Source organism: Dermochelys coriacea, chromosome 10 (genome assembly GCF_009764565.3).
Source record: "Dermochelys coriacea isolate rDerCor1 chromosome 10, rDerCor1.pri.v4, whole genome shotgun sequence".
Lineage (NCBI taxonomy): Eukaryota > Metazoa > Chordata > Testudines > Dermochelyidae > Dermochelys > Dermochelys coriacea.
The window spans coordinates 25,529,111-25,553,132 of NC_050077.1; the positions used below are offsets into that span (position 1 = coordinate 25,529,111).

The window sequence follows — 24,022 nt, forward strand, 5'->3', positions numbered from 1 at the left end:
CTCAGTTGCAATTCAGGCACCTTATCTATAACCAGATTCTTCTGAAGTGCTCAGCATCCAGCAACTCCCATTGAGAGCAACAGGTTATACATAGGAGCTGCCAGACTGGATCAGACCCCTGGTGCATCTAGTCCAGTATTTTGTCTCTAACAGTGACCATCGTTCTTCAGAGGAAGATGCAAGAAATCACAGACAGGGCAGTCAGTTCTGAGCTAATCTGCTCCCTTGGGTCATTATCTTCTAATAGTTAGATAGAGGTTGGCATAAGCCATGAAGCATGAGGTTTAATATCCCTTCCAAACTCTTTTTTAGTAATTGCTATTTTAATAGTAATGCTGGGTATTCCTGTGCTCCATATAAATGTGAAACGCTGCTCTGAATCTTACTCACAAAATGAGAAGCTTCTGGGTACTTTTTTAAAATGTGTCCTTGCATGATTTGGCGCAACAGAAACCCGGGCCCCCATCCTGCAAAGCCTTTGGCAAGTATTTAGCTTTCAAAGCACCTAGGGAGGGAGGTGCCCAGTTCCTATTGAGTTTCCAAGGGAATGAGGCCCTAATGTCTTAGGCCCCATTGAAAATATCAGCCTTATTTCATATGGAAGTCTCTGCAGAATGGAGCTTAAACCATTTGAAAGACATGCACATCAGTGGCAAAATATGAATTAAACAAATCCCTTAAAATGACCCTTGTGTGGTTTGTGGGGGTAAGGGTGGAAATGCAGCTATTGTTTCAAGAGAGAAATAATTCTACTCACTCAGCAGCCTGAAATTATCCCAAAGCTTATTTGTATTTCATCTTACCTGAAAAGGATACAATGGTAGCAAAGATTTGAATAAACTTATTCTTCTGAACGGAGAAGAATACAAAAGGTCCGATCAGTAAAACAAAGCCAGCCTGTTGGGGAGGGGGGGGAAACACACACACAAAAGGGGGAGGAATATAATTACTGATGGCTGACTCCTTTAATAAAATAGCTTCTGCTTTCTATGGAATTACAGTAAATGCCACCAAAAATTCTCACCAGAAAAATCCTGTAAGCATTAATCCTGCTGATGGGCCCCCAGCAGTGGTTTTCATTGTAGGAATTACTTGTGAAATTGCTCTCTCCTGTGCAGCTTGGGATATTGCTGAAAAAGGCAGAAAGATACAGTGTCCTATCTCTGTTTTGTAGAAGCAGGGCCGTTTTAAAGCAGGTCTGGAAATCAGATCCTCAACCTCTTCCTAATCACAGCCACTTCCTCTCGAACATCTCATTTCTTCCTCTTTGGCCAGAAGCCAAAAGGATGCAACAAGACAGACACTAGTGCCCCCGGCACACGGGTGGTGGGAAAGGTACATGCCACATCTCTCAGTTACATTTACAGATCTTTCTAGGACTTGCCATCAAAATATATTCAAAAGGTCAACATTCCTCAACTCAGCTAATGAGCCACTTGTGAGTCTGCCCATTTCTGTAGCTCTCAAGAAGAAATTCTGCCTTGGAGAGGACAAAGACTCCTTCAGAGGTCCCCGAAAGGGAACATACTGTGGAAAACAAAAGGTATGTCTACACTGAAATTAGACATCGGTGGCTAGCTTGTGCCAGCTGACTCAGGCTCACAGGGCTCAGGCTGCAGGGCTGTTTATTGCAGTGTAGACATTCAGGCTTGGGTTGCAATCAAAGCTTTGGGACCCTTCCATCTTGCAGGGTCCTCGAGCCCAGGCTGAATCCTGAGCGCAAACATCTACACATCCCCTACAGGTCATGAATCTAAGTGTTATTATTTGTATAGCAGGAGTGCTGAACAGCCCCACTAGAGATCAAGCCCTGGTGAGCTCGGGGCTGTACACACACACACACACACACACACACACACACACAGTCCCTGGGTGAAAGAGTTTACTCTCTAAAAGAGACAAGGGACAGAAAGGAAGTGGAAGTGGGATACACCAAAGAAGCAAAATAGTCAGGGAGAAGATAGGCATATCACCTTGCTTGTCACCATGAAAGGTTTTCCTCCTTCCCCCCGTTCCTGCTGGTGATGGCTCATCTTAAGTGATCACTCTCCTTACAGTGTGTATGATAAAACCCATTGTTTCATGTTCTCTATGTGTGTATATAAATCTCCCCACTGTATTTTCCACCGAATGCATCCGATGAAGTGAGCTGTAGCTCACGAAAGCTTACACTCAAATAAATTTGTTAGCCTCTAAGGTGCCACAAGTACTCCTTTTCTTTCAGTGTATTAGAGTGCAATAAAATATGTCTAAGAAGCCAACACTCAACATGCAACAGAGGAGTACAATTAAAATAGGTAGTTTTATATATATATTACTTAAAAACAAATAGGTATATAAAACTCCCATCAATTTACACTGCAGCCTCTCAACCTGGCCCTTATTGAATGGCTGATTGCTTGTCTCAGTAGAAGAGAGCCTTGAAGAGGGACTTGATGGAGTAGAGGAGAAATGGCCTTTTGGAATGCTTCCAGAGTGCAGATTAACACAGGGAGGAAACACTCAGTGCCTTTGGTGATTGGAAAAAGGCAGCCAGACAGCAGGCCGAGCCTTGGGTTTTGCAAGCTACAGCCATTTTAGACTTGTATGAAACCATCAGCTCTGCTTGGAAACTGCCATTCTATATTCATTGGGTTTGGTAAGAAAACTAAAGGCGGCAGTGCCTGGAGGAAATACACCCAGACACAAACAAACAAGTTAGAAAGGCACCAGAGCAAAGGAAGAAACAGTGCTCAAGGCAGAAGAAAAGAGCAAGGTCTGTGTAATGCTCAGGGGGCCTGCCACACCCCCTTTCATCCATACACAATGGAACGGAGGGGGAGAACCTCAGCTGGTGTACATTGACAGAGCTCCATAACAGCTATTGGAGCCATGACAACATACGCCAGTTGAGGATCCACCATGCAGTGTTTAATATGGAACTCCAATGAAAATCTCGGTGGTATTTACTGAATACTGGGAAAAGGCCCTTCTTAAATACAACACTAGGCCAGTCTGAATGACTGCCAGCTTTGGACTCGGGCCAGATCCAAAAGCCTTTGCTCATTAGTTTTTACTCAGGAAAGCCTTCCACTGAGCTGTGGATTGGGACACTTGACAAATGTCACTAGAGTTGCTCACTGCTGCTCTCCTGTTGCTCTCTGCAACTATTACACAACCCTATGCATCCGATGAAGTGAGCTGTAGCTCACGAAAGCTTATGCTCTAATAAATGTTAGTCTCTAAGGTGCCACAAGTACTCCTTTTCTTATTACACAGCTATATCCCTTGCACCTCTAGCCAGCCCTGGAAGACATCAGCCAGTACTGCAAGGAGCAGCTTTATTACCAACAGCAAGAGGTAGGAGGAAAAGCACCTGATTAGTGCAGTGTCTATCTTGGTAGTGGCATCTCCATGGAAAACAGATTGCTCATTCCCCCCACTGAACCCAGCAAAGGAATCCATGGCCATGTGTATCCAGCTACAAAACCACACTGCCTTCCCTTGCCCTTTATGCATTGCGTTTTGTTGTGGAATTCTGAAACAGTGAGAGATGCTGGTGTGCATCCCAGGTTTGAACCCAGGACCTACAGCATGTAATGAGCCTTTGCTGCTGGAGCTAAAGGAGTCATTCCCCTAACTAGCAGCTATAGCTGACATTAAACTATTCTGTGGATCAGCTGATAGAAGGGGACAAAGTCCTCTTCCAGTGTGGACTTGTCATATGTGTATGTTAATAATCAGAATATACTTCAAGCTCCCTGCTATTTCACAGAAATGTAGAGGCCTTACCTCTAAGTAACCTGAAAACCTGCTGGTAAGTGTTTGTGAACGGCTGCCTGTCTACCATACTCCAGCCAATTACAATACAAAGGAAGGGAAAAGCTTAAGATTTAGAGTATGCGAGTTGATCAGTATGTGCACCTAGTAACAAGATAGTGACCTCTTTGATCTGCTGAAGTATCGGTGTTTACTGTGAGACACTGCATGAAGGACATCTGCTTTTTAAAGAACTGCATAAAGAAACTAGTCTCAGAACACTTTCTTCCCCATTGAAATCTCCAGCAAATCATGCACCTATAATTTCAGCAGCTATGGAGAAATCTCACTCCATTCAGGAAAGGAAGTATCTATGTGTTCTTTCTTCTTATTATGGGTTTCTCAAAATATCTTTGGAGGCTATTCTCTGAGAAATGAGAGAGGGAATTATGTTCATAACTTGGAGTTATCTGCACACCAAAAATCCTCCCTGATCCCATGCAAGAAAAGATTCCGAAAATATGCCAGAGTGTTTTAGAGACAAAGCTAGCCGTCCATAGCTAACTTCAAAGGAGTGAGAAAAGGGGTCTCCAAAGGAATGATAGTAGCACATTTTGTTCTCCAAAATGTCATGTGAATCTAAATGAGTATCTACATGTTGTGGGGGACCTCATTTAGCACAGGTGCATGTATCTGTGCTACTCTGAACACACACACACCTTGAAATACCTTAATTAAAGATCCCTGGATACCATTTCCAGCACTGAGGTCCTCAATTAAAGGGAGTCTTACTCTAAAGAAGCCAGGCCGCTACAAGTTTTGCACAGGATTTAGTCATGCTAATTGCAATTCCTAACCACGTTCCAGCCAGACAGTAGTCTCAGCATTGGAGGCCACACTGTAACAGACAAAAATCTTCCTCTACTGACATGCCATTAAAACAATGTGCCCTCATTGCCTGGCACCAGGGTGTTAAAAAATGGACAGAGATCACGCAGTGCTGTATAAACTAAGCATACATATACAGTATACACACACACAGGGGTTAAACTCAACCCCTGCTAGCCCCAAAACTAAGCCTAGTAGTCATACAGACTCCCTCAACCCCCAGAGTCACATCCCCTGTAACAGTTGCATTGGCTGTGTAATAATAATTTAATGATGATATTGACAATTAACACTCTCTATAATGCATTTTAAAACTACATAATTTACTCTTTCCCTTCCTTTCCTGGCTCCACCTACATCTTCCCCACTCTACACTGTGTATTTTTCTCCACAATGGCTTTCAGCATCTCTCGCTATTTTACCTCTCTCCCCCTCTATCCTCATATCACTTCTGCCTTTTCCTTCCCTCCATTGTTCATACTACTTTCCTCCTTTATATTTCCTGTCCCTGATTTCCTCCTGCTGTTCCCCTCACTTCTGTCCCTATCCCCTTTTCTAGTTTATCTCCTCAATCTCTCTCCCCTGCACACTTCCCCCAGATATGCTCCTCACACTGCCAGCGAGATAAGCTACTGGGCTCTCCCGCCATCTTTTTCCCAACCTCACTTGTCCACTCCAAATTTCCACTCACCCTGGTCAAGCAGGTTTTTATTATTATTAACTAAGGTGGGTCAAAAATTTTCCATCAAAACAGCTCCCCAGCCAGACTTCATCTCCCATGATGCACCTACTCCCCTCAACAAGTGGGGAGGCTGTCATGCATGATGGGTGAGGTAGTCCGACCAAGGAGCCCTGCCTATAAAGGAGAATAGGAGCATAAGGCACTCGACCTGCAACTCCCATGAGGCACCCCAGCAGCATTTAATTTAATTTTTAATTTTCACTGAAAGCTCAATTCTCTGCACAACACATTTTCCAACCAGCTCTATTATTAACCAGCTATAGCCTGGTAGTGCCTAAGAGGTCTCACTCAGATCTGGGGCCCATTGTGTTCAGCACTTGCCGCAGGGTCGTCCCATGGAAGTCTTTTCCATCCTCAGTAACTGACCATCACAACTCCAGGTGTGCTTAACGCCCCCCTGCTTTACTGTATCTCTTCAGCCTGGGTGTTATTTAGATACGATTTACAGTCAGTAGCCAGCTTCTCCCACTTGCTTCCACCCCTGCCCTCTTTCCGGCAGTTAATTAACACCCTGCGCCAACTGCCTGTCTTTCAGTCAGGTTCCAACTAATGAGTCCTGGGGGGGGGATTTGAGTGACAGGGCACTGAGTCAGCGTCTGACTCAGAACACCCAGTTACAGCAAACACAGAACGAACAACAGTCCCTGCCCCCAAAGAATTTACAAACAGTAAAATCTTTTCAGGCCCTGCCTGCACTCCCACTCAATAGCCTCTCCTTGAGGAAGAGCGGCAGGAGCTCAGCGGGGCTCTGCACATTCACAAGGGTCCACCCATGTGGAATTCCCTGCAGGATAGGGTCTTAGAGTATCTGGAAAAATAAATCTGCAATAGCCAGAAAGATTCCCACCACTGGGTAAGCAAGTGCTCTCAGGAGAATTCCTCACTTGTGCCAGAAACAAGTCAAGCGTCTTTGTCGATATTAGGGATCTTCCTCTGTCCAGTCCCTCAAATTCCCCTATTTACTTGCCATTATATATACACAATATATAATGACCTGGGGAATATATACAGTGGCAGAGTCAGAGCAAGGAGACTGAACATTCAGCAGACAAGCTGAAGGAAAGGATCAAAAATAGGAACAGAAACAAGAAATGTGTGTGCTCGAGTAATGGGACTTTATACATGGGAGTTGTTCTTTAAGGAGAAAATGCCCATATTAAAATGCCTCTGAACAAATCATTGGTCTTCATTTCTTACATGTACACACACACACACACACTTACTTGAAGGCACTTGCATTTGCTCCAGCCATAGACAGTATTTCTCTCATGTTCATTTAGCTCCTACAATTTTAGACGTAGCATTGATGTCCTATTGTTCCCCCTTTATGCTTCTTCTCGCTTCCCCATTCATGCAAAATAAGCTTGACTAAGGTTAATTTAAAGGCAAGATTCTTTGCAGTAGTTGCTAAAACGTCTGCACTCCACAGTAATCTGCAAAAGGCTTTTCCAGACTCTAGAGTGCCATCTACACGAAAGAAGGGGGATTTGCTGAGAGTTAGCCAACTGAAGGCAATAAATCCTTCGGGGATGCATCACAGACTAATGCCGACAAGGTGCTTTTTGGAACAGCTCTTTGCAGACTGCAGATGTTTTGTGGCAATTTTTTTTAAAGCACTAAAAGACTCCTGTGACTGAATAAGCAACGCTCTCAAACAGCTTGTACGACGAGATGAGAACCTTTTTAGTTTGGCTCCTGAATATTTATGCACCCTTAAAGAGAAATGCTTGCCTACCTTACCCTATTGTCTAAAGTTCACCTTCAGCCAAAGTGTCACTGACCCGCACACTTCAGTCTTTGGGCACGAGTTTGGCACCCGTACACTGAGACGTGAGAAAAATCAGTGGCACTAATTACCAGTCATAGAATATCAGGGTTGGAAGGGACCTCGGGAGGTCATCTAGTCCAACCCCCTGCTCAAAGCAGGACCAATCCCCAATTTTTGCCCCAGATCCCTAATGGCCCCCTCAAGGATTGAACTCACAACCCTGGGTTTAGCAGACCAATGCTCAAACCACTGAGCTATCCCTCCCCTCATGGTTGAATAGTCACTTGGTATCATTACTGGATCCAGTCTCTTGCGTGCCTGTTTCACAGACTCTTATTAAAGAAGAACTCTGTAGGCACAGATTTAGGCCTGGATCCTGTAGTGAGTCAATGAGAAGTGCCAGGGGTCTGCCTACAGGGAATTCAGGACTGGAGTTTCCAGAGCTGTTTGAGACAACCTTAGAATCTATCCCTACATGATGATTTTAAAATCTCTACCTAGGATAACCACCTAGCAGTACAGCAAAGGCAGCCAAATCCCATCCCCCAATGCACACATTCCACCAATTCACTGAAATAGGACAATGGAAATATTATCCACGCAGGAGTGCCTCCGTAACATCCATATCCTCCCTCTGATTGACCACTAACAGAACTAGGAATCTATAACAAAAGAACCAGACATATTTCCCATTCTAGTTTTCCAGAAAAAATAATGGAAAAGTCTCAGTGTGCAGCTCCTCCAACCAGCTGCACTGAACATGCCTAACAAAGTGACAGCTACCACTGCAGCTGGGCAGCCTCCTTCGATATGTAGAGATGTGGTGCACAGCAAAAAAATTGCAAAGAGTTGTTCTCTCACACTCACACGCACAAGCTGAACACCAAGGGTACGTCTCCACTGTAAAGAAAAGCCAAGTCCCAAAGCTTGCGTCAATTGCGTCAAGCTCAAAAGGTTCAGGCTGTGGGGCTAAAAATAGCAGTGTGGACATTCGGGCTTGCACTGGAGCCTGACAAGTGGAGAGGATCTCAGAGCCCAGGCTCCAGCCCTGGACCCGCAAGCACCAGTCATCTGACCTGGGCTCTGAGAGTTGGTGCCCAGGTTTTTCTCTGTGGCATAGACACACCCGAAGAGGAACAGCAACATAAGAGAAAAATAAGCTAAGAATATGAACCATTAAGGCCCCGATCCTGTAATGGAATACAAGTGGGCAGACCCCCATGCCTAAATGGCACCCCAACAACTTCAGCCTTTATGCATTACATTGCAGAACTGGGACTTAAGTGATGGTCATGATTATTTAACACCTGTGTAGAGTGCTAGCCTTCATGTCACAATTCTTCAGTAACTCAGTGTGCCACAGTTGTTCAGTAATATGGACAACATAAGAGGTAATTTCCTTGCGGAGGGGGGAGGGAGAGGGGATTGGATATTATTCAATTTCTACTCTTTGTGTTCCTTGTAAAGTGGAACTGTGCAAAAATTCCCACCAGTTGATTACACCGGCCTAGACAAAGGCATTACAACAGCGAGCCAGGAATGATAAGATTACAGAATTTCCACTGGCAGAGATGTCAAGGACACAGCATCTATTAAAGAACTACCCTGAAAATAAATGGAAGTCTTTCAAAACCCAGTGTAATAAATAAGGCAAGTCCCTCACCAAGCTAGCATGATTGCTTTCCATCTGAATGAGCCTCAGCTCAAGGGGAAGCAAAGGTGGTCCCGCACCAGACTACACGACGATAGGTACAACAGCAAGCAACTGGCCGCAATGTTGCTCAGTGCTGGAGTTGGATTGTAATCATACATGGCTGGGCTGGGCTAGGCTGTGTCACATCTCAGTGGACTGGGTTTAGGGAACAATTAAATGATTCATGCGTATAACCGGCTGAAAGTGACAGTGTTATTTCAGGGGGTCTGGATGTTACTCTCTTGGCAGTAAATCCTAACCCTCTCTTCCATGGTCATGCAGAGCCCCAGATGCAGTGGAACAGGGCTCATTCCACTGAACAGTACAGGGAGCAGCCCACACATGGGACGTGCACCCCGTGTGCACTTAGTTTGAGGGGTTAAGGGAGCAATGGCACAGGGAAGATAGATGCTGCAAATCCACTAGCACCTTCCTCCCAGAGCAGTGGTGAAGCCTATTGCAGCCTGAGGGTAAACAGGTGAATGCAGCCATAACCAATCAAGGTTCTTTTTTTCCAACCCCAGCAGCAGCAACCCATCTACCAAATATGCCCTGACAACCCAGCCCCTTCAAGAGGAAGGGCAGCGAACCAGAACCAAAGGTGGAATTTTCACATGGGCACATTTGCAGGATCAGGACCTGTATGCACAACTCCCCTGTAGCAGTATTACATCAATGTGCTCAAGGGGAAAATATCCCTCCCAAGAGTACTCACTGGCTTTAGATGGGGAATTAGCTCAAGTTCTGCTTTTAACTGGACTCCTGTCACCTTCATCTATTTTCATTGAAGCCAGCTCTGAGAGCCCACTGCACATACTCGTACACATTACTCATTCACCTCACCCTCCCACTCCCACACATTCCCCTCAGTGCAGGATAGCTTCAGGTTTAAGAAGATAATCTACTGAAACCAGGGCTATGGAGAGAGCAGGCAGCATGAATATGAATCTCCTCTCTCCTAAACCAATGTCAAAATCCAGCCTGACACATTAGCCTTTTAACTAAGCAACAGTGAAATAGCCAAACAATATACTGTGCAAAGAGACCTTATTTGAAAGGCAGACTTTCAGCACAGCGCTACCTTCCACAAATGCAATCCTTTCTTTGGGTTTTAAATTGATGCTCAAGCAAGAAAATGCAGTAAATAATAGAATCGGGTGAATAATGCAAAAAGCATGTTCCATTAATATTTCTTCAAATTTTTAAACAAATACCCTTCAGCCACATTCATGAATCTTTTGTGCTCACCTTTTACAGACATTCATGCTTTGAGGAAAGTGGATTTTAAAGGTGACTTGCACTGGAACAGACTGGGCTTTTTAAATTTCTTTATATGGATCAAGAAAGCTGGAAAGTTTTAGTCTGGTTTCAAAACACTTGTTCTTTTCACCTACGAAAGGACTGTAAAGTAGTAAGGTCTTTAGTTTTGCTGGAAGCCTTAGGTATGAATGTGAGCAGTCTTGACCCATAAATCCAGTGATGGATGTGTTGTATCTTTACTCCCCGAGTGCTTAATAGGTACTCGAGTTAAACAAGTGTTAGCAAACAAGAAAAAAAACTAAGGGCTTCATTCGCATTCACACTAAAGCCCTTTTACACTACCAGAGCATTAAGGAAATGAGATATAAATGAGAATCAAGCTCAAAGAGTCTGACTACAAATCTCATCCTTTGGCAATTTAACTTGTATGATTTCTCTAATTGCCATAATCCTCCCAGTTCTCCACAGAATCTACCAAGAAAAACAGGGCAGATATCTTATGAATAAAAGAAGCTGGAAAAAATGCTACTCGGGCCTTCTTTCTACATCACAAAGAAGGAGGAAAATCTGCAAACCCAGTTTTGTCTTTTTCAGGTTACTTAACCGTTCACTTTACAACTCTCTGTATTCTGACTGGCTGAGGAACATTATTAGCCAATCAGAGTGCAGGGACTTGCCTCATCACTGATAGTGGCTGCACACTTCCAAGCACATCTGGACTTTTTGGCGATACAGAACTCTACACCTTCCTCCTCAGTCATCCCATTCAGGATGGTCCCTGGGCTACTGCACTGTCCAGCTGGAGGAGAAACAGCAAGTTAAAATTAAATCGAGACAAAACTGAGGGGCGGTTCCTGATGTGTATGTTGGGGAGGGGACAAATACCATGGGCAATTTGACAGCAAGTTAGGCACAACCATCTTTCAGACAGTACAGTGGTGCCTGGTAAGACAGGTGTAGAAGACGGGAGTCACCCTCAACCTCTCCCTCAACAGAGGCTCACATTTCAACAGTCCTCACGAGTGGTTACCACTACCTCCAGAGGGTCCCAGTGGTTTTTCCTTTGACTTGTAATTTGCCACACTCATTCATGCCTCTTTCTCTCATCCAGGCTACACTCTAAATTCCTATCTGGCCTTGACCTTTGTGGGAGGGAGGGGTCGAAATGAACTAAAGGAATTAGCCACAAATCCCCAGTGACTTACAATGGAGTTTGAGAGCCTTACTCCCTTCAGCCCCTTTGAAAAAATCCAGCCGTAACTCATTTCATCTTTGCTTTTTGTATTCTGTGTCCATCACAGTATCCAACCTGTGCCTCACAAGTAAACAGGGCTAAGGACCTGGGAAAGTTCTGGCTGACTATAGTGACTGCCCTCCTGGAGTTTTATTGAGTCTATAGTTTTTTGAAAAACTCCCAGGAATAGACTGTTCTGCACCAAATGATGAGTGCTGATGGGATCATCAGTTATGGGTCACAAAAGAGAATCTACAGAATATTAACCAAGCCACTAAGGAATCTTTGACAATAGCTTATCTTGGCTTTATATTTTTTCTGGATCTCTTGTTCCGACAATTGAGGGAGCAGCATAAAGACAAAAGCATTACTAGCCCTGAATAATCACACTAGCCAGGTATGTCTGTGAAAGAGCATATAGATTTTACATGGATCTTAGTCTGACTCCTCCGGAAAAACATTGATTAATCCCAGAATAAAGCATCTCCACGGAAATGACAAGAACCGAACTAACTGTTCCCTAGTCTCTGAACAATTAGAAGCAATTAGCTTAGCTCTTCCGAACTCAGTATTTCTAGCCTAGATGTTTTCAAAGCACAATGCAAAATCCATTCTTTCATAGTTGCTCATGGCCAAATAGTGAGGAGGGGGAAAGAGAAGACAAGCAGTAAGCAGCGGGGTGCTCAGAAACCATGGCAATGGGAACCACATAAAAATCTAGACAGATAAAATAGAGAGAAAGAAGGAAACAAGGGTGGGTGGAAGATACTGAATCCCAAAGAGATGGAGCTTTTCAGTTCCCTTGGACAATAGTAGTGCCACTTAAAACAGCGTATTGAGTGTCTACTGTAGATACCACAGAAATGAACATAAATATTTCAGATGGATGGCCAGATTCTTAGCTCATGAAAATCAGCATAGCTCTATTGAAGTCAGAGTAGGGATGCCAACCCTCCTGGATTGGGCAGGAGTCTCCTGGAATCGGCCTCAATCTCCCGGTTGCTATTGAAAGCAATCCGGGAGATTTTAATAGGCCAAAAGTCCAGTCGGCGGCGCAGAGGGGATAAGGCAGGCTCCCTACCTGCCCTGGATCCACATGGCTCCTGGAAGCAGCCGGCATGTCCCTGCGGCCCCTATGGGCAGGGGCAATCAGGGAGTCTTCGCTCACTGCCCCGAGCACCGGCACCACAGCTCCCACTGGCCAGGAACCATGGCCAATGGGAGCTGCAGGGGCAGCACCTGCAGCCAGAAGCAGCGTGCAGAGCCGCCTGGCTGCCCCGAGCCTAGGAGCCACAGCCACAGCCACATGCCAGTCGCTTCCAGGAGCTGCCCGAGGTAAGCACTGCCCGGCCAGAGGCCACACCTTGGACCCCTTTCTGCACCCAAACCCTGAGCCCCCTCCCACACCCAAACTCCGTCCCAGAACCCACACCCTCACCTGCACCCCAACCCCCTCCCCCAGGCTCAGCCCAGAGCCCCCTCCCATATTCCAAACCCCTCGCCTCCAGCCCAGAGCCCACACTCCCTCCCACACCCCAACCTCCTGCCCAGTGAAAGTGAGTGAGGATGGGGGACAGTGGGTGATGAGGGAGGGGGGATGGAGTGAGAAGGGTCAGAGCAGCGGGTGGGGCAAGGATGTTTGGGTTTGTGCGATTAGACAGTTGGCAACCCTAGAAATCACTGATGCTATACCAACATATGCCAGCTGAGTATCTGGCATACTGGTTTTAACATTGCCTTTCACTTACATATAAAAGGTGTTACCCAGTTCTTTAGTGGTTAATGACTGTTATAGATTTCCAATTAATGCTAATTTAAAGAGCTGGGGGATTGTAGGGTTCTAGTCCCAGAATTAGACACAACAGTATCAAAATTATGAAGCTCAATATCAGGTTGGGAACCCTGGAGTGCACAGCGATGACACTCACACTGAGGGCAAAGCAAAGCTTTAACCACTTCTATTAGCACAATTAGTAAAGACAGAAAAGTTCCAAACCATATAAAGATACAGCCGTAATACACAGTTAATGTTATTTCTTGTACCATTCCTTGCATACACTCACACCTTCCTTGTGGATCTGGTGGTAAGAGACAAGGGTCTTGCCTTGTCCCTGGCATGCCAAACGAGTCTGATGGTCCAGATCCAGATCAGATCAGTCCCTTCTTACATGGCGGTCTGGCCTATTATAGGATCCAGGGGCTGTCATGAATATTCATTCAAATGCCCAGATTCCCTTGTCCATATTCTAACTTCCTCACTCTAATAATTCTGGGGTGCCTTTAGCCTATGGGTTAGCATATTAATGCTTTTAGCTCATTACCATACTCATCAATTTGTTGGCAAGGCAAGTTCGTGGTTAAGCATCAGCCAACCTTTCTATCGTAAAATATCCAAGTCTAGTATCAGTTCAGTGTTCCTGTGGCTACCTGGTATCATTTTGTACAAACTATTCCCAGGGTCCCCAAAACTCAGGGTGACCATTGAGCCATTTATCTATGCCAAAGTTCATAGACCTCAAAGCCTTATGCTAACTGCTTAAGCCAATGCCTTACAGGATACAGGCCTGTAGGTTCCTTGTTTTACTGCTAAGTAAAATAAAATGCTAAAGCTAGCTCTGTGGGCTACAAGGGCCAGCTAGTGAAACAACATAAATAACTCCATTCATGTAACCCCATTGCCTACACTAATTTACACCAGCTGAGGATTCAAATCTTTAATTCTCCAATTTTCAGTGAGAAAGTCGTAATAACTTCAAAGCCTCTTCTTTCCCTTCTCTTGAAGGCTGTCGTCTTATAACTAAAGTCTAATATGTGAAAGCTGGGTACCGGTGTGTGACCGACGAGTAGGCATGCAAAGAAAAGTCTGAACTAGTGGAGTGCCCTGTTGATATCCCAAAGGGTTGAAGAACATTGTGCTATTGACTTAGCAGAGTTACAGCTGAGCCAGCACAAAGATCATACCCCATTTGTGAAGGAATTTGGAATTCCTTTTTCTTCATAGTTTTGCACTCCCTGTGCTGGTTCAAACAAAGCATCTCACCCTAAAAGGTGCTGAGCACCTAAAGAAAGGATCTGAGCATCCTCAACTCATGCTGCCTTCAGCACTTTGCAGGATGGGAACCAAATTCTCTGCCATTGGTAACGCTCAGCCAACAGCAGAAATACACAAAGGTATTGCTGAAGCACCACTGCCCTCTGCTGCTCAAGAGGAGAATAAGGTAACACCACAAAAAAGAACCCACCACCACACTGAAAGGCCTAGAATTCATTCCTGGACTAATATGTCTTCAAACTGGGGGTTTCTTCCTACTCACTTCACACGCCAAAGAAAAAGCCAGTTTGTTTAAAGGCCTTCCTGCACTGAAAGATGAGCAGGTTTTGAAAATGCTCCCCAACCCAGCTGCAGACTATAGTGAGGGAAAGAATACATCATTAATAAAGAGTATTTTAAAATGGTGCATGGGGATCAAATGTGTACTGTATTTTCTGCATTGCATTCCAGACAAAGTATTATTTTGGCTGGGACAGCGAGGGGGGACTCAAAAGATAAAAAAGAGTTTAAACACCACATTGATGCCATCTCTAAGTATGCCATGCCCTGGATTTATCTCCCGAAGCATACTTTCACCACCACAAACAACTGTTCCTTCCTGTGGCTGTTACTAGGACTGTAGCCACCACCCAAATCTTTTGACATAAAATCACTGAGTGGGAACCTAAAGCTATTACAAGGTTAGCAATGAGGCTGAAATCAATGCAGAAGTTCAGAATGCTTGTATTATTTCTGACCCATAGTCTAGCATTAGAGGTTTTTAAGGGCTGGCTTGACAAAGCCCTGGCTGGGATGATTTAGTTGAGGTTGGTCCTGCTTTGAGCAGGTGGCTGGACTAGAAGATCTCCTGAGGTCTCTTCCAACCCTAATCTTCAATGATTAGTCAGTTATGATTGCACATATACAGAGACTTAGCCACATTTTACTCTTCACTGGCAGCAAAAGCTGAAGTGAAGCTATAAAACATTTTCTATCAGAAGGTCATTTTCAAATATTCCCACATTTCTGAAAAATACTCCTGTTGATGTCAGTCTGTCTCTTGGGGGCAAGGAAGGAAGGGAGAGAAATCATTGCCATCTTTTCTTGTGGGTAGGGGTCTACTTCAATCGCAGAGGAATCACACACTTTTCATGCTAGCAGCAGTGCTGCCTTCAGAACTGGGCGCCTGGCAGGCCGCCACCACTCTCCAACCAGCCAGCTCTAAAGGCAGTGCAGAAGTAAGCATGGCAATACCACAAGCCCCCTACAATAGGTATGCGACCCTCTTTTGGGTCAGGACACCCAGTTTGAGAAATGCTGTGTACTTTTGTATACTTTCACCCTATAGAATAAGGTAAAAGTACACAAAAGACCAGATTTCATGGTCCGTGCTGTATTTTTCGCAGCCATGATTTTAATAGGACCCTACTTTGAGACATTCAGACGCTATGGAGAGGAGCAACAACTCTCAATTTTATTGCATGTATCACAATATTTACGGTTTTTCACAAATCCTGACCTCCAGGAATCATGTTATTGTGTGAGAACCTCAGCTTTCTCTCTCTCTCTTTTTTTTTTTTTTTTTTTTTTTTTTTTTTTAAGTTTTTAGCTCTCATAATTGCAGAGAAATACTTGAAAATGTGGTCCCTAAAGGCTCCACACCCATAAGACAAATAAAAAGATTTATGTATTTAATATCCTGTGATTTTTTAAGCAGATCTTGTGATTTTGAGGGGGTTGTCTCAGGCTTTTTGAATAGCTAGGCTTGATGATGCTGTAGACAGGCTAGATACCATAGACAGCTCAAAAATAAGCTGTGTGTATGAACTGAGACTTTGCTTGTAAACAGTCCTAGTACAAATTTTGGGAAGGTGGAGTGGGTAGGAGAATCAAAATGTGGTAAGGAATTAAAAATCAGTTCTGTGCATGCTCAGTGGCTATCTAAAAAAATTTTTGGTGAATCTAACAAACTCCCCACCACCCGCTGCAACATCATGAAGGTGTGAGGAGAATTAAAGACTGTCTTTGCCAAGTCTAGCAGGCACATGAAGTGCTCAAAGTTATAAGGCATTAAGGGTTAGATTCTATTTCTATCTACCTTATCTAGGGGATGTGTCATCACCTCAGTTTGTAAGCAGAGCTCCTCATTAAAATCAACTGAGAATTCTTAAAAATATATGCTACAATACAGCCCTAGGTGTTTAGATTATGCTCATCAACTCAATCTCAGGGGTTTTTTTTACCAAAATTCCCTAAAACCAACAAGCAATCTGTGCATCTCTCCCTAGTCCCCAGAGTGAATAGCTGGGTCCATTTGTTCTTTATTATCATGACAAGGCTAGTGTAAAGGATGGGCTTTACATTTTGATCAAAGTGGGGTCATGATTGTAGTCATCCTCAACTTCTGCAGCAGGGAGTGCGCTAATCATCGTTCCCATGGCCAGCTATCATGGCAATTCTTAACCCCAGCAGCTATACCTGAAAGCACACGACCAGCTCAGACATGCGAACATCCTTGAATTAAATAGGGGAAATACATTTCTATCAAATATGGCTCTTTAAAGGAACCTTTTTACAGTTACCTATTTACACTGGTATCTCTTTAAACATCCACTTCCTTGCCTGCCCCTTTACCCCACACAGTCTTTGCCCCACGGAGACTTGACACCGGTAGGGTGACAGGTGGTCCCAAGTCGGCACCTGGTTTTTACTGGCCTCTGAAAGGAAACTACGTTTAACATGGATGCAGTTGGAGCTGCTGTTGGGAGGGAGGGGACCCACCGTCTCTGCTGATGTTTATGAATTCTTACTGACCAGAATAGTTCTGTGAGGCTGAAAGGTACCATGGTCAGGAACATGGCCAACGATCCATATATGCCTAGCATCAATATAATTCGACTCAGGAGGTCTCCAGCTGCCAAGGAAAACAAAAGAAACATGAAACTGATTCAGACTTCGTTATTTCTTACTTCGCATGGCTACTCAAAATGGCTGGGTGGAAACTGATGGCATGGCGTATTATGCTATAATACGCACAGACCTAGATGAGACAGGCAGAAGCAAAATAGACAGCTAGATCTATAGATTAGAACTATAGAGGTTTCCTCTGTCTGCGGGTGTAGACTGACATCAGTATAAATAAAACAGTATGGGACAGATCCTCTGCTCAACTTGAAGGGTTGGATTCACAGCAGCTGAGGATCTGGTCATGGCACATGTGGAAGGAGAGATGAAGAAAGGGAAATTGTTAGTATGAAGGAACGGGGGATAAGAATCTCGACACAGAGCTTGACTTCAGTGGAGACTGGCCATGTTCTACCCACAAAGGATCTGGCCCTTTGTTTCCTTAATTTAAAGGATCACTTCACTCTAAGGCAGGAGAATGGAAGGGGAGACTTGAGGCAGATGTGCATCCTCATTACCTTTAAGCAGTGGCATAACTAGGAGTGGAAATTTGGGTGATCCCCAACTTTCAGGCAGACAGGCAATGACAGACTGTGCTAGCTCAGCTTCTCCCCCGACGCCACACCTTATTCTTAGCCCTGGTGCCCCCCAAAACACAGGGCTTCACCTGCCAAGCTGGGCATGTGCAAGCCTCACCTTGGGCAATCACCGCCAGCAGCTCCTTCTCATCTCACCTCTCCTGAGGGAAGCCATGGCACCACCTCCTCGCTTCACGCGCGCAGGGGCCAAATGCGACACTGGATGTTATTGAACCTGACACAGCACCCCTGCTCTCAGAGCCAGCTGCCGGTGGTGGCCCAACCATTCCCCATCCAGCGGCAGCAGGGGGAGACGTGGTGGCCACCCCTCACCACACACGGGATTCATTTCCCAGCACAAATGGCCCACACTGAGTTCTGCGTGGGGCAGGACCCAGGCCCCACGTGTGGAGTGGTGGTTACCATCACCTCTTTTAAAATACTTTCCCCCCCATACCCCCCCAACCTCCCATGCATTAGCAGCCTGATGGTACATCCAGGCGGAGAAGGGCCGGGCGGCAGAGCAGTTGAGGCGCTAATGTGTGCCTGCAGTGCCCTCCTCTCCGCTTCGTCATGTGTGGCTGCTGCATGCCGGCGAGTGCTCCTGCTGGGAAGCCCAGAGAGGTAAGGGCACCAGGAACACTCTGGCCCGCAGCTCAGAAAATGGCAAGGCAGAGCTGCCAGAGCATAGCTTTCTGAAGGGCGGGTGCATAGGTCTGTCCTGGATTTCAAGTGCCCAAGTGACACTCCGGGCCACTCTGGCAGCATTACACCCCTGCTCAGATATGGGAGGGCCTGGATGCTAAGTGGGTGGGCCACAACCCACCTATGGCTACACCCCTGCCTCTAAGCAAAGTCATGCAACTTGTACAAATACCTTTCTTGTCATCTGTTCCCACCAGGTACTCCTGGGGAGATTCTGGGCCAAAAATTAAAAATTCTGGGCTGAAAAATTAAAAATTCTGCATATTTTATTTGTCAGACTAATGCAATATGATCACACCAGTTTCAATTGTTTTGGTAATTTATTTAAACTACAATACAAAAAAAAGTCACAATAACTATTCAGCATTTCCTAAATACATGAAAGTTAAGTTACAAATACATGGTAACTAATACTCTGCACTGCAGTTATAATCCTGGATTTTCATTTAAATTACTTTAGAGAACACCAAACAGCCCAAAAAAAAAAAAGACATTATTTTAAATTAAATTACTCATTCTTTCATACATGAAAGACATACAGTTTTGCTAATCGTTGTCCTGGACCTGGCTGAGTACTTTGGGAAGTGTTTGCTTCTGACTGTCCTGACATTTTATTGACTGCTTGGTAAACGTTTTATTTGCCCTCAAAGTCTTTTTTTTAAATGGGTAAGTAAAATAAATCCTGAGCTGTAATCTAACCCCATTGGCACAGGAAAAAAGTGAGAAAGCACACAGATCTTCCTAGCTGATTCCCTTACTATCATTTATAAGGCTCTACATCACTTTGGCAATGCAAAAAGAAAAGGAGTACTTGTGGCACCTTAGAGACTAACAAATTTATTTGAGCATAAGCTTTCGTGAGCTACAGCTCACTTCATTGAATACACTGAAGTGAGTTCTAGCACACAAAAGCTTATGCTCAGATAAAATTGTTAGTCTCTATGGTGCCACAAGTACTCCTTTTTTTTGTGGATGCAGACTAACACGGCTGCTACTCTGAAATTTGGCAATGTAGGGGCTTTAAAACGTTTACAGGTTTCATGCTGCTGGGGGAATTGACTGAGACTGGGGAAAAGTTAACTAACAGTAGGAACATTAACAATGTTACTCCGCAGGCAGGCTCAGAAAATGAGATCAATTAACAAACAGGCAGGCTGCTACGTTTCTGCTTCAGGAACAGAGCCTTCCTTGTGTATAATAAAAAGACATATCTCCCTCTCGCCCCTCCCCAGGCAAGCCGCCCCCTGATGGTGATCAACATGTCCCTCGCAGGCACACATGCCCAGCCCCCCTCCCATGGCAGTGATTTGCATCTCCGAGGCTGCTCCAGGCACACTGGAACAGACGCGCTACCTGGACTGCCGGGGAAGAGATGCGTATCCCGCCACAGATTTCTTTTGCATTTTTCTGCATGCGGGGCACAGAAATTTGCAGACCATATGAATCCTGTGCCTCCTGGGTCTGTAGTCCAACAATCACAGTCACAGAGCCATTCAGGAGCACTGCCAATGACTTCCAAGGACAGCAGCAAACAAGTATGAATTTCAAGGGCATCCCATAAGGTGTACTGAAAGAGGAAGTCCGTGAGAGGAAGGATGATTCGTTAGGATGCTAATCTAGGACTTGGGAGACCTGGGTTCAAGTCTCAGCTCTGCCACAGACTGTGTATGAGACATTGGGCAAGTCACTCTACGGCTCAGTTTCCCACATCACTTCCCACATTACAAGGGTGTTGTGAGGATAAACACATCAAAGAATTGGACAGGCTCAGATACTTGGGTGGTTCCTGTTAGTGCAGTTTGGGCCCTGTGCAGATTTCTTTTTAGTTGTGTTTGTTTTTAATTTTGTGTGAAAAATCAGTAGTTTGATTTCACTTTGACTATAAGAAAACATTTACCCGCTTGCCAAAGTTACACCTATCTCTACAGGATACTATACCTTGCATAAGTGCCTGTATTTTCCACATGGGGGCCAGTTCCTTAGCTGATGTAGACTGGTTTAATGCCATTGAAGTCTATGAAGCTACCAGTTTAAACAGCTGAAGATCTGGCCCGGGATACTTTTGTGAACATGGTTCACTATATACATGGAGAAAAGAAAGTTGTTCAGTCAAAATTCTTCCCCAAGCACACCAGGCCTGTGACATCACACCAGCCAGCCATTCTCATGGCTTGGGTGTTATTCTCACTCTTATCAAACAGGACCTTCAGCTGAAAAGTAACCAAGCAAGAGCCCATTGAAGTCAATGCAAAACATATCTCCTTTGTGTAGTATATGGCTCAGATTTCCTCCGATTTTCAAGTCAAAATTAATAAAATCAGTTTATTAAGAGTGTACAAAAATAGTACCTCATGTTTCAGCATTGTGTGAATAGCAGTGTTCCTATATGCTGCCTCCCTGCTTTTAATGTTGTTTCACCTTGTGCATCATTTAAGTTATCCTGCTTTCTGTTTTGTCATTTGAAAATAGCAAATACAGCTGCTCTGTTATCAGCTACCAGGTTTTCTATCCGTTTCTTTCTACATACCTCCTTCACAAGCAGCTCGCTATGAGAGCCAGCTCTCAGGAAGCCTGATCCAAGTCACCTGGAGTTCATGGAGTTTCCATGTCTACTGCAGAAAAGTTACCGATGCTAGAACTATCAAGACTTATGATGGGTGGATTATGTCAGGAGGGCAGCAGTGGAGTGGTAGATTTCCTATCTCCGAGTATGAAAGTATCACACAGAAGAGGCTAAGAGTGCTACAAAAGGCAGAGCATCATGGGAGTCCCATGGCAATTTAGTCACACAGAGAGACCACAGTGTATCATGGGAAATATACTGCAATCACGGAGCAAGGCCCATATGGGTGAAGAAAGGTATAAGGGACCTAAAACTACAAACTCCACAAGGCACCATGGCAGCTCAGACACAGAGATTGATGTTGATCCAAAATAAAACACTGACATTTCCAAATCAAATATTTTCAGAATTTTTAATTCTCAGAAAGTTTCGCTATTTTCTCCCAATCTGGATGTACCACTTCAAAATGTCAAAACAATAGACTTTCCTGCAGGATGGAAATTCTATTTTTCAATCAGCTCGCCTCAGAACATATGCTCATGAGACACCACCTAGGAACATAACAAGACATTGCTGGAAGCCCCGTGGAGTGAGGGAAGCAATGGAAACGTATCCAACAACAAAGTTTGAAACTTCTAGGACATTGCAGCAGAGTAAGTTTAGAGGATTTTGGAAGCAATTCAGTTTCAGAAACTGGCTTGGTTTGGATCCAGAAAGTACTTCGTATGGTGTTTTACTGACAAACACTTTCAAGAAATGCAATTACTTGTACCCGCAATTACAAATGTAACTAGAATTGGGAAAGTGCTCTGCTGAAAGAGCCAGTAACACATTAAGCTGCCACAACCTAATCCAGCTCCATCCTGTGAAGGTGGACATAGAAAGAATAACTCTGAAAGTTTCCCAGAGAATCAGTTCCAACGCAAAATGGGAAGGCAAAATACATCCAGGAAACCTACCTGTACTGAAGTACATCTTAGTCAGGTCAGTCAGAGAGAGCAGCTCACTTATATCAAACACACTTGGTTTTGGATCATCTGGCAGGCAATAGCAGCAGCAAACGTACTTTGATGAGGATTTCTTCAAGAGAACATAAAAGGGACAGAACCATTTTCTGATCATGTGTACTCTATGTAACACACTGGCAAAGCAGGTATTGCATTCCACTAGAGGACAACAAGTTACTATTTATAAAAGACAAGGGAGATACTCTAGTCTCTAAGGTGCCACAAGTCCTCCTTTTCTTTTTGCGAATACAGACTAACACAGCCGCTACCCTGAAACCTGTCTTTTAGCTCAAGTGATAGAAGTTTGTTGTTGTGATGTTGAAGATTCTCAATTCAAATCCTGCTGGCAACCCATGTGGGATGGGAGAGGGGTTGTTACATGTACACTAAACATGAACACACAACCTGCAACTGGGCATCACCATTGGAATTGGACACTGCTGCGGGTGCAGAGTTCAGAGCTGGCCTTAGCATTTTTGACTGGGACTGTGAAACAACAGACTGGGCGTGAAAAAACCCTCCCCAGACATAATAGTGTTTTATTGCATTACTCTGCACAGAGCAGGCCTAGGGATTCTGGGAAGTGTTCCTTAGCAAGATGATTCTTTGGGGATATGTCCCAAACTTAACTGAGGGGAGTGTGTGTGAGAAGAACTCTTCAGAGGTCTCCCCTCCAAGGATCCTAAGGCACCATAGGTGTGGCAGGGCCCAAACACTGCCTCCAACAGAATTTAAAGACATAAGGGCTCTTACAAAATCCCTTTTCATGACTAATCTCAGCACGACTAACAGGTTGCTTAACGGGGCTCCTACATCACTTAAGGGACCACTATGTACTTTATATTCCATATTCCGAAGACCTCTGTAGTGAATTACTCACTTTTTAATTTCTCTTGTTACTAGCCAAATAGCTTCCTCTTAAGTCATGATATAATCACATAATAATATACACCCTATATATGTGTGTACACACACAAGATTTTTTGACCTTCAAGTTATTATTTACAGTTTTTATAACAGTGACATATTTATAGTATATACGCAATATATATTTGTACAATATGTGTGTTGTATACACATAATATAGTCATATAATACACATCCTTGGAATAAAAAAATAAAATTATTCATTCTCCCTGTAGAATTGATAATTCCACAGGCTCACCAGCCCAATAGGAAAATGTATTTGAAATGAGAAGCATTTTATTAAGTCCTGCATAACTGATGGATTTGAGTCAATTCTTAATATTCAGATTTGCCAGTTGGCTCTCAAAAGTTAAATTCATGTGATTAATGGGTAAGACTAAAAGGCACGGTTCAAAGTCTATTGAAGGCACTGGGAGTCTTTCCGCTGACTTCAGATCAGGTTGAGACTCTATATGACTTCAAGACGATAATACAGCAGTACTAACTAGATTCTTCTCTATACTTTGGGTTATATTTGGTTCAAAGTAGAGCCTGTCCAAAATTTTCAACAAAGCTTTTTTGGTCAAAAAAAACCCCAAAATATTTTTGCAAAAATGTATTATTTCATTGAAACTTTCTTCACGTCCAGGATGGAATTTCTGGTCCCAGAGACACTCTGTCTCACCCTAGAACAGCAAATAGCCCAGTGGTTAGAGCACTCATCTAGGGTGTCAGAGACATTGACTATTCTTGAGGTTTCTTGACATTTTTGAAAGGTCTTATTTGCATAGGAACAAAACAGCCATCCCTGGTTCAAAGGTTTTGTAAGAAGTCACACAGTTTATGTTCAGACTTCTACACTGGAATCCAAATTCAAAAACAAAACAGATACAAGGAAAATTGTGTGGGCTCACCACATCCATCAGAAGTTGGAAACATGGCACCAGTTCTTCCTCCTGTATGCTATGGTGCAATAGAACCATCTACTTACCAGCTGGGGAGCAG

At 44.2% G+C, this 24,022-nt stretch overlaps 1 protein-coding gene across 3 annotated transcripts in view; it reads right to left on the reverse strand.

Moving 5' to 3' along the window:
- LOC122456118 (transmembrane protein 104-like) overlaps window positions 1-24,022 on the reverse strand; it is a 94,890-nt gene that overhangs the window by 51,362 nt on the left and 19,506 nt on the right. For all 3 annotated transcript variants that reach the window (XM_043493936.1, XM_043493935.1, XM_043493937.1), the window contains 2 exons: window positions 22,064-22,184; window positions 17,169-17,268 (listed from right to left, as the gene is read on the reverse strand). In XM_043493936.1, coding sequence (XP_043349871.1) covers window positions 17,169-17,268; window positions 22,064-22,184 — 221 coding nt within the window. The remainder of the gene's footprint in view (window positions 1-17,168; window positions 17,269-22,063; window positions 22,185-24,022) is intronic.